This window comes from Aspergillus multicolor (assembly GCF_047715735.1).
Source record: "Aspergillus multicolor strain CBS 133.54 unplaced genomic scaffold BDW74scaffold_8, whole genome shotgun sequence".
Lineage (NCBI taxonomy): Eukaryota > Fungi > Ascomycota > Eurotiomycetes > Eurotiales > Aspergillaceae > Aspergillus > Aspergillus multicolor.
This window is the reverse complement of record NW_027395959.1, coordinates 430,986-443,847: the sequence shown is the minus strand read 5'-3', so window position 1 is coordinate 443,847 and position 12,862 is coordinate 430,986. Positions and strand designations below refer to the sequence as shown.

The window sequence follows — 12,862 nt, the reverse complement described above, 5'->3', positions numbered from 1 at the left end:
GCAATGGAAGGACCGAGGCCCGGAGCATAGCACTCCTACTCCGGCCTTTTTAGTGGCCGGGAGACCCATCCGTTTCCTCTTCGGGACGCAGCAGCTACTGCCCATTATTTACATGATGTTATTCGCCTGGGGAAAGAGTATGGGAATTATTAGCCCGAGGGCCCGAGGTAGATAGACGTGCAAGACAGCTGAAGTTCCTGAAGCACCCGAAGGCTCGGTTATCGTAGGCCGTCGAGGATACAGGCACATGGAAAGGACCTCAGGAGACTGAATTGCGGAGTAGATGGACATTGAGTGATCATGAGCTCATGGCGGAGGAGAACAGGCCGGACCATGGAGAAAAAGAAACGACGACTCTTCAAGAGCTGCCCGGTGTGCCGGTGAGCAGCAACCAAGAATTAGATATATAGACTACAGTTAGTAGGAAAGACTTGCTAGGTTTGACTGACAGTGATCGCTGCCTGCCCCTCCTTCGTCATCGTCACCTGCAAACCTACGATATACTACGCCCTCCCCTCTGCCTCTGCCTCGCCTCGAGGTCCCCAGCTTTCTTCATCCATCCACACCTCTCTCCAGCTTTATCCCAGCTCATCCCTTTCGTCTTCTTCTCTTCATCTCACCCTTCTCCTGCTTCTTCCAATTGATCATCCCGCTGCTTCCTCTCTTTTCCGGTCCGCAACCGGGCCGTTTTCTTGCTCTCCGCCATATAGCGTTCATCCCCGTCTTCTCCGCCGGGAAGCTCCTCTTCCCCAAGGTGACTCATTCCTGCTTTTTTTCTGGCTTCTTCAACTAATGCTCGGTATTTATTCAAGACCACTAGCTGCCCTGATCTCCCCCAGAACCATTAGATCTCTTCTCCCCCCCTGTCAATCTTGATTGCTCCCTTGCCGGGCTCCTCTCTTCTCTTTCCCTCACCCCGCCTTCCGCCCTCTCTCCTCACCTCACCTCATCACCCATCATGGCTTCCATTGTACCACACAACCAGCCCGAGGAGGCCATTGACGAGACCGAATTCGTCGATAACCACCATGCTCCTCACCACCGGGACTCGGTTCACCACCGTCTACGAGCCAACTCGGCCATTATGCAGTTCCAGAAGATCCTTGTCGCCAACCGCGGTGAGATTCCTATTCGTATTTTCCGAACAGCCCACGAGCTGTCACTTCAAACCGTTGCCATATTCTCTCATGAGGACCGACTTTCCATGCACCGTCAGAAGGCCGATGAGGCCTACATGATTGGAAAGCGTGGCCAATATACCCCTGTTGGTGCTTACCTCGCTATTGACGAGATCGTCAAGATTGCCCTGGAACACGGTGTGCACCTGATTCACCCTGGATATGGTTTCCTGTCAGAGAACGCCGAGTTTGCTCGGAAGGTCGAGCAGGCAGGCATGGTCTTTGTCGGTCCTACTCCTGAGACCATTGAGGGTCTGGGTGACAAGGTCTCTGCCCGCCGACTTGCCATCAAGGCTAATGTTCCCGTTGTTCCCGGTACTGAGGGTCCCGTCGAGCGCTACGAGGAAGTCAAGGAATTCACCGACACCTACGGCTTCCCTATCATCATCAAGGCGGCCTTTGGTGGTGGTGGTCGTGGTATGCGTGTTGTCCGCAACCAGGCTGATCTACGTGACTCTTTCGAGCGTGCTACCTCGGAAGCTCGCTCAGCGTTTGGCAACGGCACAGTCTTTGTCGAACGTTTCCTCGACAAGCCTAAGCACATTGAGGTCCAGCTGCTGGGTGACAACCATGGCAACGTCGTCCACCTCTTCGAGCGTGACTGCTCTGTCCAGCGTCGTCACCAGAAGGTCGTTGAAATTGCCCCTGCAAAGGACCTCCCTCAGAACGTCCGTGACAGCATTCTTGCGGACGCCGTCAAGTTGGCCAAGTCTGTCAACTACCGCAACGCTGGTACCGCCGAGTTCTTGGTCGACCAGCAGAACCGCTACTACTTCATCGAAATCAACCCCCGTATCCAGGTCGAGCACACCATTACCGAAGAAATCACCGGCATCGATATCGTTGCTGCCCAGATCCAGATCGCCGCTGGTGCTACCCTTGAGCAGCTTGGCCTGACACAGGACCGCATCTCTACCCGCGGTTTCGCTATTCAGTGCCGTATCACCACTGAGGACCCCTCCAAGGGCTTCTCTCCTGATACTGGTAAGATCGAGGTGTACCGTTCCGCTGGTGGTAACGGTGTTCGTCTCGACGGCGGTAATGGCTTTGCCGGTGCTATCATCACTCCCCACTACGACTCCATGCTGGTCAAGTGTACTTGCCGTGGTTCTACTTACGAGATTGCGCGCCGCAAGGTCGTGCGTGCCTTGGTCGAGTTCCGTATTCGCGGTGTCAAGACCAACATTCCTTTCTTGACCTCTTTGCTCAGCCACCCTACCTTCATTGACGGCACTTGCTGGACCACTTTCATTGATGATACCCCTGAACTGTTTGCCCTGGTTGGCAGTCAGAACCGTGCTCAGAAGCTGCTCGCTTACCTAGGTGATGTCGCCGTCAACGGCAGCAGCATCAAGGGTCAGATCGGCGAGCCTAAGCTCAAGACTGATATCATCAAGCCCGTTCTCCATGATGCCGCTGGCAAGCCCATCGACGTCTCATCCCCCGCCACCAAGGGCTGGAAGCAGATCCTTGACCAGGAGGGTCCTGATGCTTGGGCCAAGGCAGTGCGCGCCAACAAAGGTTGCTTGATTATGGACACCACCTGGCGTGATGCCCACCAGTCTCTGCTCGCTACCCGTGTTCGTACCATTGACCTGCTGAACATCGCCCACGAGACCAGCCATGCTCTCGCCAATGCCTACAGTTTGGAGTGCTGGGGTGGCGCCACTTTCGACGTCGCCATGCGCTTCCTCTACGAGGACCCCTGGGACCGTCTGCGTAAGCTGCGCAAGGCTGTTCCCAACATCCCCTTCCAGATGCTGCTCCGTGGTGCCAATGGTGTTGCCTACTCCTCTCTCCCCGACAACGCTATCTACCACTTCTGTAAGCAGGCCAAAAGATGCGGTGTCGACATCTTCCGTATCTTTGATGCCCTCAACGACATCGACCAGCTCGAGGTCGGTATCAAGGCTGTTCACGCCGCTGGCGGTGTGGTCGAAGCCACCGTCTGCTACAGCGGTGACATGTTGAACCCCTCCAAGAAGTACAACCTCGAATACTACCTCAGCCTGGTTGACAAGATTGTCGCCCTCAAGCCCCACGTCCTCGGTATCAAGGATATGGCTGGTGTGCTGAAGCCCCAGGCTGCTCGCCTTCTCATCGGTGGTATCCGCGAGCGCTACCCCGATCTCCCCATACACGTCCACACCCACGACTCTGCCGGTACTGGTGTGGCTTCCATGATTGCCTGTGCCCAGGCTGGTGCCGATGCCGTCGATGCCGCCACTGACAGTCTGTCGGGAATGACCTCTCAGCCCAGCATTGGTGCCATCCTCGCCTCGCTTGAGGGTACTGAGCAGGACCCTGGTCTTGACAGCGCCCAGGTCCGCGCTCTCGATACCTACTGGGCTCAACTGCGCCTGCTCTACTCGCCCTTCGAGGCTGGTCTCACCGGTCCTGACCCTGAGGTCTACGAGCACGAAATCCCCGGTGGTCAACTGACCAACCTCATCTTCCAGGCTAGTCAGCTCGGCTTGGGTCAGCAGTGGGCCGAGACTAAGAAGGCCTACGAGGTTGCCAACGACCTGCTTGGCGACATAGTTAAGGTCACTCCTACCTCCAAGGTCGTTGGTGATCTGGCTCAGTTCATTGTTTCCAACAAGCTGACTCCTGAGGATGTCATCAACCGCGCGGGCGAGCTGGACTTCCCTGGCTCCGTCCTTGAGTTCCTCGAAGGTCTCATGGGCCAGCCTTATGGTGGATTCCCCGAGCCTCTGCGCTCCAAGGCTCTCCGTGACCGCCGCAAGCTCGACAAGCGCCCTGGTCTTTTCCTTGAGCCTCTCGACCTGGTGAAGATCAAGAACGACATCCGTGAGAAGTTCGGCGCTGTTACCGAGTACGACGTGGCCAGTTACGCCATGTACCCCAAGGTCTTTGAGGACTACAAGAAGTTCGTCCAGAAGTACGGCGACCTGTCCGTCCTCCCTACTCGCTTCTTCCTGGCCAAGCCCGAGATTGGCGAGGAGTTCCACGTCGAGCTTGAGAAGGGTAAGGTCCTTATCCTCAAGCTGCTCGCTATCGGTCCTCTTTCCGACCAGACTGGCCAGCGTGAGGTCTTCTACGAGGTCAACGGAGAGGTCCGCCAGGTCTCCGTCGACGACAAGAAGGCGTCTGTCGAAAACGTCGCCCGCCCCAAGGCTGATTCCAGCGACAGCAGCCAAGTTGGTGCTCCTATGAGCGGTGTTGTCGTTGAGATTCGTGTCCACGAGGGCTCCGAGGTCAAGAAGGGTGACCCCATTGCTGTTCTCAGCGCCATGAAGATGGTATGTTCACATCCCTACGTATCACATAATATTGACTGTCATGCTAACAATACACTAGGAAATGGTCATCTCTGCCCCGCACAGCGGAAAGGTGTCTGGATTGGGTGTCAAGGAGGGTGACTCTGTTGATGGGCAGGATCTCGTCTGTAAGATTACCAAGGCTTGATTCAAAAAGTGATGGAATTTATATGAACGGAGCTTTTACGGCGAGGGTGTTGGTTAGAGAGAGCTACTCGCTGCGGACTCAGTCTATGGCTCTGGTTTTTTTAGGGTTTTTTTTTTTAACCTGCGTGTGTCTTATCTATTAGCTTTATCATGATTTGATGATCAACATACATAGTTCAAGTTATATAAAGAACTTGTGGACTAATTGCTAAAGTTTCTTTGACTGGAAAAGCTATTTGCTTGATTCTCTGAGCATAGGATCAACATAGATCGTTCTCTAGTATCTATATCCGATATATACTATCTAGTCTAATCGAACCAAACGCTAAAGTCTTGCCCCCCCGTTCCCTTCTTCAAACTCCGCAACCTCCCTCAACGCCCTCCACGTCCGAACCGCCTCATCCCATAACCCATCCCAACGAAGCTCCACGCGCCCATCCGGCCTCAACGTCCTCATCTCCCTATAATCACTCGTCCCCCACGCAAGCTCCTGCTCCCCATGCACAAACCTAATAAGCGGATCAATGACCGCATACCTGATAATCTCCTTCTCCTCCGGGAGAACGACCTGCCCATTGCCCCAGAACCAGATATACTGGTCCGTGGCATGCGTGACCCCCCATTCCGGCGGGGTAGACGCATCCGCGCACTTGAGCCGGTACTCCATGCGGTAGCGATGGATGAGCTTTGAGGCTTTGGCGCCGAGACTGGTGTCGTTGGTAAGTGGGGTTGTGAGCGCGTAGACGAACCCGCGCTGCATGCGGTGGATCTGCATGTCTGCGTAGATGCGCCCGAAGGCGTCGGACGTCCAGTCCCTGCAGTCTCGCGGGAGGTTGCCGTTGGGGTAGTATATCTTCATGAGCGTGTCTACGATGGGCCGCGGGTAATCTGCTAGGAGACGGGCGCGGAGCGAGCCCAGGGTGTTGTGTTCGGGACGACGGTATGTCCCGTAGAGGAAGTGCTCATCGCGGCACTCGCCGGTGATGATGTGGATGTTGCGGGCGACGAGGGTTCTGGCGAGGGTGCCGTTGTCGAGGGAGTGGAAGAGGTTGTTTGGGATGAAGGCATTGTCTGTTGTGGGGCGGAACTCGTGGAGGTCTATGCTTGCTGCGGCGGCGATGAGGGTTGAGGAGGGGATGGAGCGGAGGCGGGAAATCTTCTCGGATGCGGGTAGTGAGGGGGGAATGTTCAGGGCTGAGAGGAGCTGGTTGAACTGGGTTTGGGCAAGGGCTGGGGTTTTGGGTTGGACGGTAAAGGAGTTGGACCAGATGCAGGCTCGCTTGATGATGGACTCGGTGTCTGGGAGGGTTAGGTCATGGGTTAGTTGGTAGCAGACAGAGTATGCGCCTGGTTGGTTGATACGTCAGCACCTTTGACGTGGGTTGAAGTTAGGATTGTTAAGGTATTCACCTGCGGAGTATCCAGCTAGAGTGATTTGACAACCATTGCCGCCGAACAAGCAAATGTTCTCCTTGGTCCATTCGAGAGCCATGCGCTGGTCCCAGAAGCCGTGGTTTCCAACAGTTTCACCCACTGAGGCGGCGTCTTGCTCTAGCTCTGAGGAGTACAGAAACCCGATAACGTTCAAACGATAGGCTGGCATGACGATTATGGCGTTGAAGTTCGTTTCACCTAGAAGAGCTGCAGCTGAGAAAGAGTTCGGCGTGCCGAATTGCAAGAACCCGCCATCTACCAAACATCAATATCCGCACGTGGCTATATGGGAAGGATGCGTACGGATAAAGACAAGAACGGGCCACCCTGCGACAAAGGCTCAGAATAGATTCATGATTTGAGATTATGTTGAGGCTGAGAGCATACCGTTTACCGGAGGCTTCCCATGCGGAACCCAGACGTTACACTGGAAGCAATCCTCATCCGCAGCTTCTGTGCCTGGGAGGCCGAAGAGCATCGCTTGCGGACAACTGTTCGTAGCACCTGGACATCGAAAGGGACTCTTCCTAGTGCCGTAACTATAGTTCGAGGGCAATTTTTGAGCTTTCCGCCAGCGTTTCGCGGGAGGTAGAGCATAACGGAGACCACCCAAATAGCGACAGAGTGGCGCGTTAGAGGATCTGGACGAGATGGTGTATCCTTGAACATAGCCTCTAGGGCCAAGGGATTGCAGATATGGTTGTTGAATGGTCTCCATCACTGAAGGGTTGCAGCTTGAGAGATTTTTGTTTTCTGAGACCTAGGTAGTGCCCGATTTTTGATGTCCGAGGTCTAATTGGCCTGGGATTTTGTCAGTCGGCTGGTTTGCTCAATCCTGGAAGACGAGTACCTTATCTCTCAACATGAGAACATAGGAAAGCAGGTTGAACGGATACGCCAGCGGCTGGGGGAAGTTGGAGAGTTGGAGACTGGATTCGTTAATGATAGCCATGCGGGGAAATAATCAATTAGCTGTCGGCCTCGGCCCCCATATGGGCCCCGCTACCCACGTGAGGGTCTATCTTCCTCATCATCTCCCCATAATCAGAAGTTGGGACAATGCCTTTGAACTACTATGTTCGCAGACTGGTCTACATTGTGGTTATGTGAAAGACATGTTCAAATATGCTCCAGTTGGGATAGCCCCGAATCACCTTGCAGCATGGCTTCAACCTCAACCAGGAAAGTCTACCAGTGGCCAACCAAGGTAAACAAGCCTTCGAACCCCTCATATTGAGACAGAACAAGCCAGTAACCATGTCTCGTGCTACCAGCTGACGCCCAATTATCCATGGCTCGCCCTCGCCTCCAAAGTCCCGTCCTTTATGGCTCCCCGCATCTGGGCAAAAACGCTTGACGTCAGCTTCGCTTCGATTGGAAGCAGCAAACATCATGATCTGATCGAAGCGGCCGCGCGAGCCCATCACGGCTCACCTTTCAATGATTAATACACAATGTCTGCCGGTGGCCGTGGATCCAGGTCGCTATCTCTCCGGGGTCCATAAGAGCTCCTTTCCAATCAAGCGTTCTAGGGCTGGGTCAGCAAGTCCGTTATTGGAGTGTTCATGTGCTCCTCTCATTGATGAAGCGGTAGTGGTGTGCTCTATTATCCAGGGTTTGTTCCACAGAATAAAACCTGGGTTTCCTGCTTACCCCTCTTTCCCTCATATAAGTCGAACTCACCCAAGGCATTCTGTTATCCAGGAATAGCGAAATCCATCAATACGTGATTTCCTGGAATAACCTTTGAGTAAGTTGTTGCTTATGTCTGGTTCCCATCAATCACTGCATGCGGTCTCTATTACTTATATCAGATCAAATGAATGGCATCGCCAACTGACTGACCTCGGTTTATAGTAGCCTTACTCAACCATCGAAGCCCGCAATCAGAAGCAATGGATAAAGACAAATCCCCGCCTCGTCATTGGCACGGTATCCCTGGCGACCGCTATGAGCATCACAATGTTTGGGTGAGAGGAGGCGCTTCCTCAAACTATAGACGACCGTCAACCTCTACTGCGGATGCATTCGGATCGGCTGACAGACGAGTACGCCGCTCTACGTCAAACCTCTCCCGTGCGTATTGGAAGATGGCACTAACTGACACTTCATAGTCCTCTAATGCATCAGAAGCGGATACTGGCGCCAGCGCCGACGCAGGTGCACGCAGCCCTCCGTCGTTGGGCGAGCGAAGGAGGTCCAGTGGTCATGGCCCTTCTACTCTTTTTGAGGGCCTGACTAGTCAGAAGCGGAACTCAAACGATGGCGCCTTTGCCCAGCGCAGACAAAGCTGGAATGAGCAGTCGCACCCTGGAGGCTTCTTTTCCAAATGGTGGTCTGGATATACTGGTGGTAAATAGGTTGATAGGTTCAAGAGGTAGGGCTATAGGTGTCCCTGCTCCAAATGACTTGGCATATTTTTGACGTCCGTTTTATTCGTCTTCTCCTGTGATTGAGTACAAGACTGCAATGGCTCGGAGGCTTACCCCCATGCTTTGATGTTAGGGCAATGGGTGTGCCAGAATGAGCTTTAGCTCGTTCGTCTGAACTCTTGATGCTGCGCCTTCAGGTTCTTCTGCGTTACCTGCGAATAAGAAACATAGCAAATAAAGCTGTTTGATTCCTGTTTAGAACCAGCAATAGAATCATTCAAAGCCCGTGCCTCCGCGGCTTCAAATTTGTAGGCCATACTTGATGTAGACCATAAACTAGACGTTAGTTACCCCGGTTTAGGCCATAAAGCGGCTGCTGGAAACTACAATGAGCTGTCGGCAAAGCCCTCCGTTACGTATTCACATACCCCAGCACCATGAATGCCTACGGCGCGAACATAGATACTTGTGCCCAACGTTACGCATACCACCACTCGTGGTAAAGGAGAAATGATGGAAAAGATTCGAAGCTCACGAAGAACTTGAATCTCACGGCCAAAGCAAAACAGACATGGATCCCCAAAGGAATGCGCATGCGCAGCATCATGTAGTACTTTTCATCAATGGTTATGCGGAAATCATCACCCTTTGTGAAGCCTTCATTGAGAAAAGTGGATGCGTTTTTGAACAATGGGTTTGGTATTCTAACACGCCTATATCTCATGCCGTGGTAGAAGACAGAGCGAATATCACCATTCGATAGAAGAACGCCCGCCAGAAGATTTTTTCCTTGATCGATTCATAAACACAGCCCACCGCTTTGACGAAAACCCCGGAGTCGGATATAGAAATTTACCGGATGATACCGTCGAAGCGCTGCTTGAACCAGCGCATAGTCTCAGTCTGGTTGATGCGGTGGTTGGCACCAATGGCGGCCTTGCAGCGGCGGCGCTTGGCGACACGCTCACCAGGGCGGGTCCTGTCCCTGCGTCAGTTCTGATACCCCTCTTTCAGAAGAACCTGGCCTCCTAAGTGTATAGGGCCCAACTCACATGCAGCAGTAGAAGTCCATGCCGTAGATACCAATGTTGGGGTCGTACTTGATACCGAGATCGATGTGCTCGGAGATACCGAAACCGAAGTTACCGGTCTCGGAGAAGTTGCGCTTGCGGAGCTCGTACTCCTTGACCTTGAGGCCACGCTCGAGGATCTCCTCAGCCTTGGGGCCACGGACGGTAACGTGGACGGCAATCTTTTCGTTACGGCGGATACCGAAGGTACGGACGGTGTAGCGGGCCTTGCCTGTTGTGCGATTCCACCTCGGTCAGCCATGCCATTCTTTTCCATCGTCTCCAGCAGAAAGATTCCGTTCTATTTCTCTGCGCTTTCGAACGGGGTTTATCGATTCGGGCGTCCTTACTGTAGACAGGAGTCTGACCGCTCAGCTGCTCGAGCACCTTAGCAGCACGGGTAAGTCTGTCACCAGACTCGCCGACACTGATGTTGAGCACGAGCTTCTGGACGCGCAGCTCGCGCATGGGGTTGGTGCTCTTGTCCTTGGCTTCCGACTGCATTATTGGCGTTGAAGATTAGTTCCTGAAACTATGCAATAAAAATCGTGAGCTTGCTGTAGGTGATTTTTCAACATACCATGGCGACTGATTTGGCGTGGACTGGTCGACGTTGAATGGAAGAATCTCAAGGAATCTCGAATCGGGCGAAAGTTGTGTGAAGTTCGACTGTGGGTGGATGTGTGGGAAGCGAGAGCCCTTAGCGGCTTGGCAAATCTGGGCTGGCACCTAGGCGCGGAGCCGCGCGCCAAAGTCACGGGTCATCGATACCCGCAAGACCCAACTTAGCAGCAAGTGCCGCAAGTGTCAGTAACTAAGCTCTTTGCCTGGCCAAACCTAAACTCCCTCGGAGCGTGCAGGTGCTGAAGCCACGACAAGCTAGAAGGTCCTCTTCTGCTGACTCTGTCACACACATTCTTTGGTTCTACTCTCAAGTCGCATTCGTGCGCGCTTTTCAGCAAACATGGCCGCCAACAAGCAGGGAAAGATGGTGAGTTTATGCCGCCTACACCACTCTTTACTTCTTTCGCAATTAAGCGATTGGGAATAATTTACTGGTGTCATAGCTAACTATCGCTTTCTATCTAGCAAAACCTCGTATGTGTCGATGAGCGCACCTAGTTCACCGCGTCAAAATCTAACATGAGTTCAGATCAACTACCGGATGAGAGTTACCCTGAACGATGGACGGCAGATGACGGGTCAGATGCTCGCCTTCGATAAGGTGCGCTTACCAACAATTGATGCGCTTGGAAGCTATGGATAATGTTACTAACTTTTCCAGCACATGAACCTGGTCCTGGCCGATACAGAAGAATTCCGCCGTGTCAAGCGGAAAGCCAAGTCCGCCCCCGGAAACGCGCCCCTCGTTGAAGCCGAAGAAAAGCGAACGCTTGGTCTGACAATCGTGCGCGGTACTCACGTTGTTTCCTGCTCCGTCGACGGACCTCCCCCGGCCGATCCCTCAGCACGACTTGGTGGCGGTCCTAATGTGCCCGCCGCTGCCACTCTCGCCGCCGGCCCTGGAATTAGCAAACCCGCTGGACGTGGTCTGCCTGTCGGACTTGGAGGACCCGCCGCCGGTGTTGGTGGGCCCCCACCGCCAGGCGGTTTTCCCGGATTCCCTCCTGGTGGTTTCCCTGGTGGCCCTCCTCCTGGCTTCGGTGGACGTGGAGGTCCCGGAGGTCCCGGAGGTCCCGGAGGTCCTCGTAAGTGCAACTCCAAAATGATATTTTGATACATGACACTGACAAGCATTAGCTGGTTTCGCTCCTCCTCCCGGATTCGGTGCTCCCCAGGCTCGTGAGTCTATCCGTCTGAGAATGTGTGGTTATGTCAACTGACTTTTCCTGCTCTAGCTGGCGGCTTCCAACCTCCACCTGGTTTCCAGCCTCCTGGACAGGGCCGGGGATATCCTCCCCCAGGCTTTGGAGGACGGTGATTTAACCTTGAAGGTGTAATATAATGGCTCAACAATACAACCGCGGCTGCATTGTGCACTAACACCGACGAAGGACAAGGGAAATAAAACTGGAACCAAAAGAGCTGCCCAGCCACCCGGCTATTCTGGGATTGGGAGCAGCACCTCAAATTCTACAAGGCCAAGGCGTTGCGGCGTGTGCGGATGCAAGGATTGCCCGAGAGAAACAATATGGAACATACTTGGGGGAAATCTGTAATGCTAGAGATGTCTCAAGCGCTATTTAGTGATTCTAATACACCAAATCAAAAGCCTTTGTTCCTTTGTTGTATCTGTCCTAGTGCATATAGTAGTACCTCACGTGACGCCAGAGAAGGCTCCGCTCGGCAGCGAACCCGCGCTTCGGTGATGACCAAAATGGGTGCCCTCGAGTCTTGTCTATTCAGTCGCTGACCAGCAGCTGTCTTACACGTTCACCCCACGTCCTGCAAGATGGCCGCCGTTATTAAAGCAATCAATGCAAAGATCCGGTCCAACAAGGTTGCCGACTATGTCTGCTCAACACGTAAGTTGCCCGGCGTTCCGTCTTTTGTCCTTCCAAGCCCGTTCCCGAAATCGGCCGCATCAAGCTGCGGTCGAGATACGACGACATACGCATACACTATCTACCATCTAATGGCATTCTGCCTATCGCTATGCGATGATAAGAAATATCCGAGAGACAATGGCTAATAATACTCCTTTTCTCTAGATTTCTGGGGCCCCGTCTCCAACTTCGGTATCCCCGTTGCGGCCGTGATGGACACCCAGAAAGACCCCGAAATGTACGTTCACTTACGTCTGCAATCGGATTTCTTGTCTCTCGCTGCCAGATCTTGAGCACCTAGCTTTGCTGTCGCGGAATTGATACCGGCAGTCGCATCTTCAAAACCCGCCTGATAAGCATAAGCAACACCAAGCTAACACGGTTTACTCTCCAGCATCTCCGGCCAAATGACCGGTGCCCTGGTTATCTACTCCGCAACCTTCATGCGCTACGCCCTCGCTGTCTCCCCCAAGAACTACCTCCTCTTCGCCTGCCACGCCATCAACTTCTCCGCCCAATGTACCCAGGGTTACCGTTATCTGAACTACTGGAAGTATGTGCCCGGTCCCTTCCCCTCTTCTCTCCGTGCTGTTCTGCCATATGCCGCGATGAACTCTGCTAACGTTTCATAGCTGGGGAGGCCGTGAAGCTGCACTTGCTGCGCAAGGTGTGCAGAAGGGCATGGAGGCTACTGAGGCGGGCAAATAAGAGATATGTAGGAGGAAACAGCGCTAGCGGTGATCTGGCATCCCCTTGTTACCTATATACTTATCATAGACCGGCATTGTACTTACCTAGGAATGGATGGTGTGATTGGTCGATGGTGTTCTTCTTAGTTGGAGATATCGGGACGAGGGTAGTTCTGTAAGAGTC

General features: G+C 53.5%; 6 protein-coding genes across 6 annotated transcripts; 4 read left to right on the top strand and 2 right to left on the bottom strand.

Moving 5' to 3' along the window:
- The first annotated feature begins 375 nt into the window (after nucleotides 1-375).
- Nucleotides 376-4,872, top strand: BDW74DRAFT_150619 (pyruvate carboxylase). The gene is made up of 2 exons (XM_073724041.1): nucleotides 376-4,441; nucleotides 4,500-4,872. Exons 1-2 carry the CDS (start codon nucleotides 959-961, stop codon nucleotides 4,605-4,607), a joined length of 3,591 nt encoding a protein of 1,196 aa, XP_073585262.1. The 5' UTR covers nucleotides 376-958; the 3' UTR covers nucleotides 4,608-4,872.
- On the bottom strand, nucleotides 4,747-6,947 carry BDW74DRAFT_134069 (putative carboxylesterase). The gene is made up of 5 exons (XM_073722352.1): nucleotides 6,891-6,947; nucleotides 6,428-6,841; nucleotides 6,344-6,367; nucleotides 6,017-6,295; nucleotides 4,747-5,953 (listed from the first exon to the last, which is right to left on the bottom strand). The coding sequence occupies exons 2-5, from the start codon at nucleotides 6,756-6,758 to the stop codon at nucleotides 4,932-4,934; spliced, it is 1,656 nt and encodes a 551-aa protein (XP_073585261.1). The 5' UTR covers nucleotides 6,759-6,841; nucleotides 6,891-6,947; the 3' UTR covers nucleotides 4,747-4,931.
- Nucleotides 6,948-7,686: 739 nt separating this feature from the next.
- Nucleotides 7,687-8,485, top strand: BDW74DRAFT_134057 (uncharacterized protein). The gene is made up of 3 exons (XM_073722351.1): nucleotides 7,687-7,790; nucleotides 7,898-8,088; nucleotides 8,155-8,485. Exons 2-3 carry the CDS (start codon nucleotides 7,936-7,938, stop codon nucleotides 8,398-8,400), a joined length of 399 nt encoding a protein of 132 aa, XP_073585260.1. The 5' UTR covers nucleotides 7,687-7,790; nucleotides 7,898-7,935; the 3' UTR covers nucleotides 8,401-8,485.
- A 779-nt stretch (nucleotides 8,486-9,264) lies between these two features.
- Nucleotides 9,265-9,986, bottom strand: BDW74DRAFT_167179 (60S ribosomal protein uL5; the record flags this gene model as incomplete). Its single annotated transcript, XM_073726663.1, has 3 exons — nucleotides 9,265-9,391; nucleotides 9,465-9,714; nucleotides 9,833-9,986. The coding sequence occupies 3 exons, from the start codon at nucleotides 9,984-9,986 to the stop codon at nucleotides 9,265-9,267; spliced, it is 531 nt and encodes a 176-aa protein (XP_073585259.1).
- A 322-nt stretch (nucleotides 9,987-10,308) lies between these two features.
- BDW74DRAFT_150608 (small nuclear ribonucleoprotein-associated protein) lies at nucleotides 10,309-11,364 on the top strand. Its single transcript, XM_073724040.1, has 5 exons — nucleotides 10,309-10,473; nucleotides 10,572-10,580; nucleotides 10,636-10,707; nucleotides 10,768-11,191; nucleotides 11,244-11,364. The coding sequence occupies exons 1-5, from the start codon at nucleotides 10,447-10,449 to the stop codon at nucleotides 11,324-11,326; spliced, it is 615 nt and encodes a 204-aa protein (XP_073585258.1). The 5' UTR covers nucleotides 10,309-10,446; the 3' UTR covers nucleotides 11,327-11,364.
- Nucleotides 11,365-11,839: 475 nt separating this feature from the next.
- Nucleotides 11,840-12,856, top strand: BDW74DRAFT_150606 (pyruvate transporter MPC1). The gene is made up of 4 exons (XM_073724039.1): nucleotides 11,840-11,968; nucleotides 12,155-12,227; nucleotides 12,384-12,542; nucleotides 12,622-12,856. The coding sequence occupies exons 1-4, from the start codon at nucleotides 11,896-11,898 to the stop codon at nucleotides 12,695-12,697; spliced, it is 381 nt and encodes a 126-aa protein (XP_073585257.1). The 5' UTR covers nucleotides 11,840-11,895; the 3' UTR covers nucleotides 12,698-12,856.
- Nucleotides 12,857-12,862: the final 6 nt, after the last annotated feature.

Bases quoted from the DNA above. Each gene is read 5' to 3' on its own strand.
- BDW74DRAFT_134069 (XM_073722352.1), bottom strand. From the start codon at position 6,758: ATGGAGACCATTCAACAACCATATCTGCAATCCCTTGGCCCTAGAGGC. The intron at 6,296-6,343 runs GTACGCATCCTT...GATGTTTGGTAG, and splicing joins GCCCGTTCTTGTCTTTATCC to ATGGCGGGTTCTTGCAATTC. The intron at 5,954-6,016 runs GTGAATACCTTA...TCAACCAACCAG, and splicing joins TCTAGCTGGATACTCCGCAG to GCGCATACTCTGTCTGCTAC.
- BDW74DRAFT_134057 (XM_073722351.1), top strand. From the start codon at position 7,936: ATGGATAAAGACAAATCCCCGCCTCGTCATTGGCACGGTATCCCTGGC. The intron at 8,089-8,154 runs GTACGCCGCTCT...GACACTTCATAG, and splicing joins TCGGATCGGCTGACAGACGA to TCCTCTAATGCATCAGAAGC.
- BDW74DRAFT_150608 (XM_073724040.1), top strand. From the start codon at position 10,447: ATGGCCGCCAACAAGCAGGGAAAGATG. The intron at 10,708-10,767 runs GTGCGCTTACCA...TAACTTTTCCAG, and splicing joins AGATGCTCGCCTTCGATAAG to CACATGAACCTGGTCCTGGC. The intron at 11,192-11,243 runs GTAAGTGCAACT...GACAAGCATTAG, and splicing joins CGGAGGTCCCGGAGGTCCTC to CTGGTTTCGCTCCTCCTCCC.
- BDW74DRAFT_150606 (XM_073724039.1), top strand. From the start codon at position 11,896: ATGGCCGCCGTTATTAAAGCAATCAATGCAAAGATCCGGTCCAACAAG. The intron at 11,969-12,154 runs GTAAGTTGCCCG...CCTTTTCTCTAG, and splicing joins CGACTATGTCTGCTCAACAC to ATTTCTGGGGCCCCGTCTCC. The intron at 12,543-12,621 runs GTATGTGCCCGG...AACGTTTCATAG, and splicing joins CGTTATCTGAACTACTGGAA to CTGGGGAGGCCGTGAAGCTG.
- BDW74DRAFT_150619 (XM_073724041.1), top strand. From the start codon at position 959: ATGGCTTCCATTGTACCACACAACCAGCCCGAGGAGGCCATTGACGAG. The intron at 4,442-4,499 runs GTATGTTCACAT...ACAATACACTAG, and splicing joins TTCTCAGCGCCATGAAGATG to GAAATGGTCATCTCTGCCCC.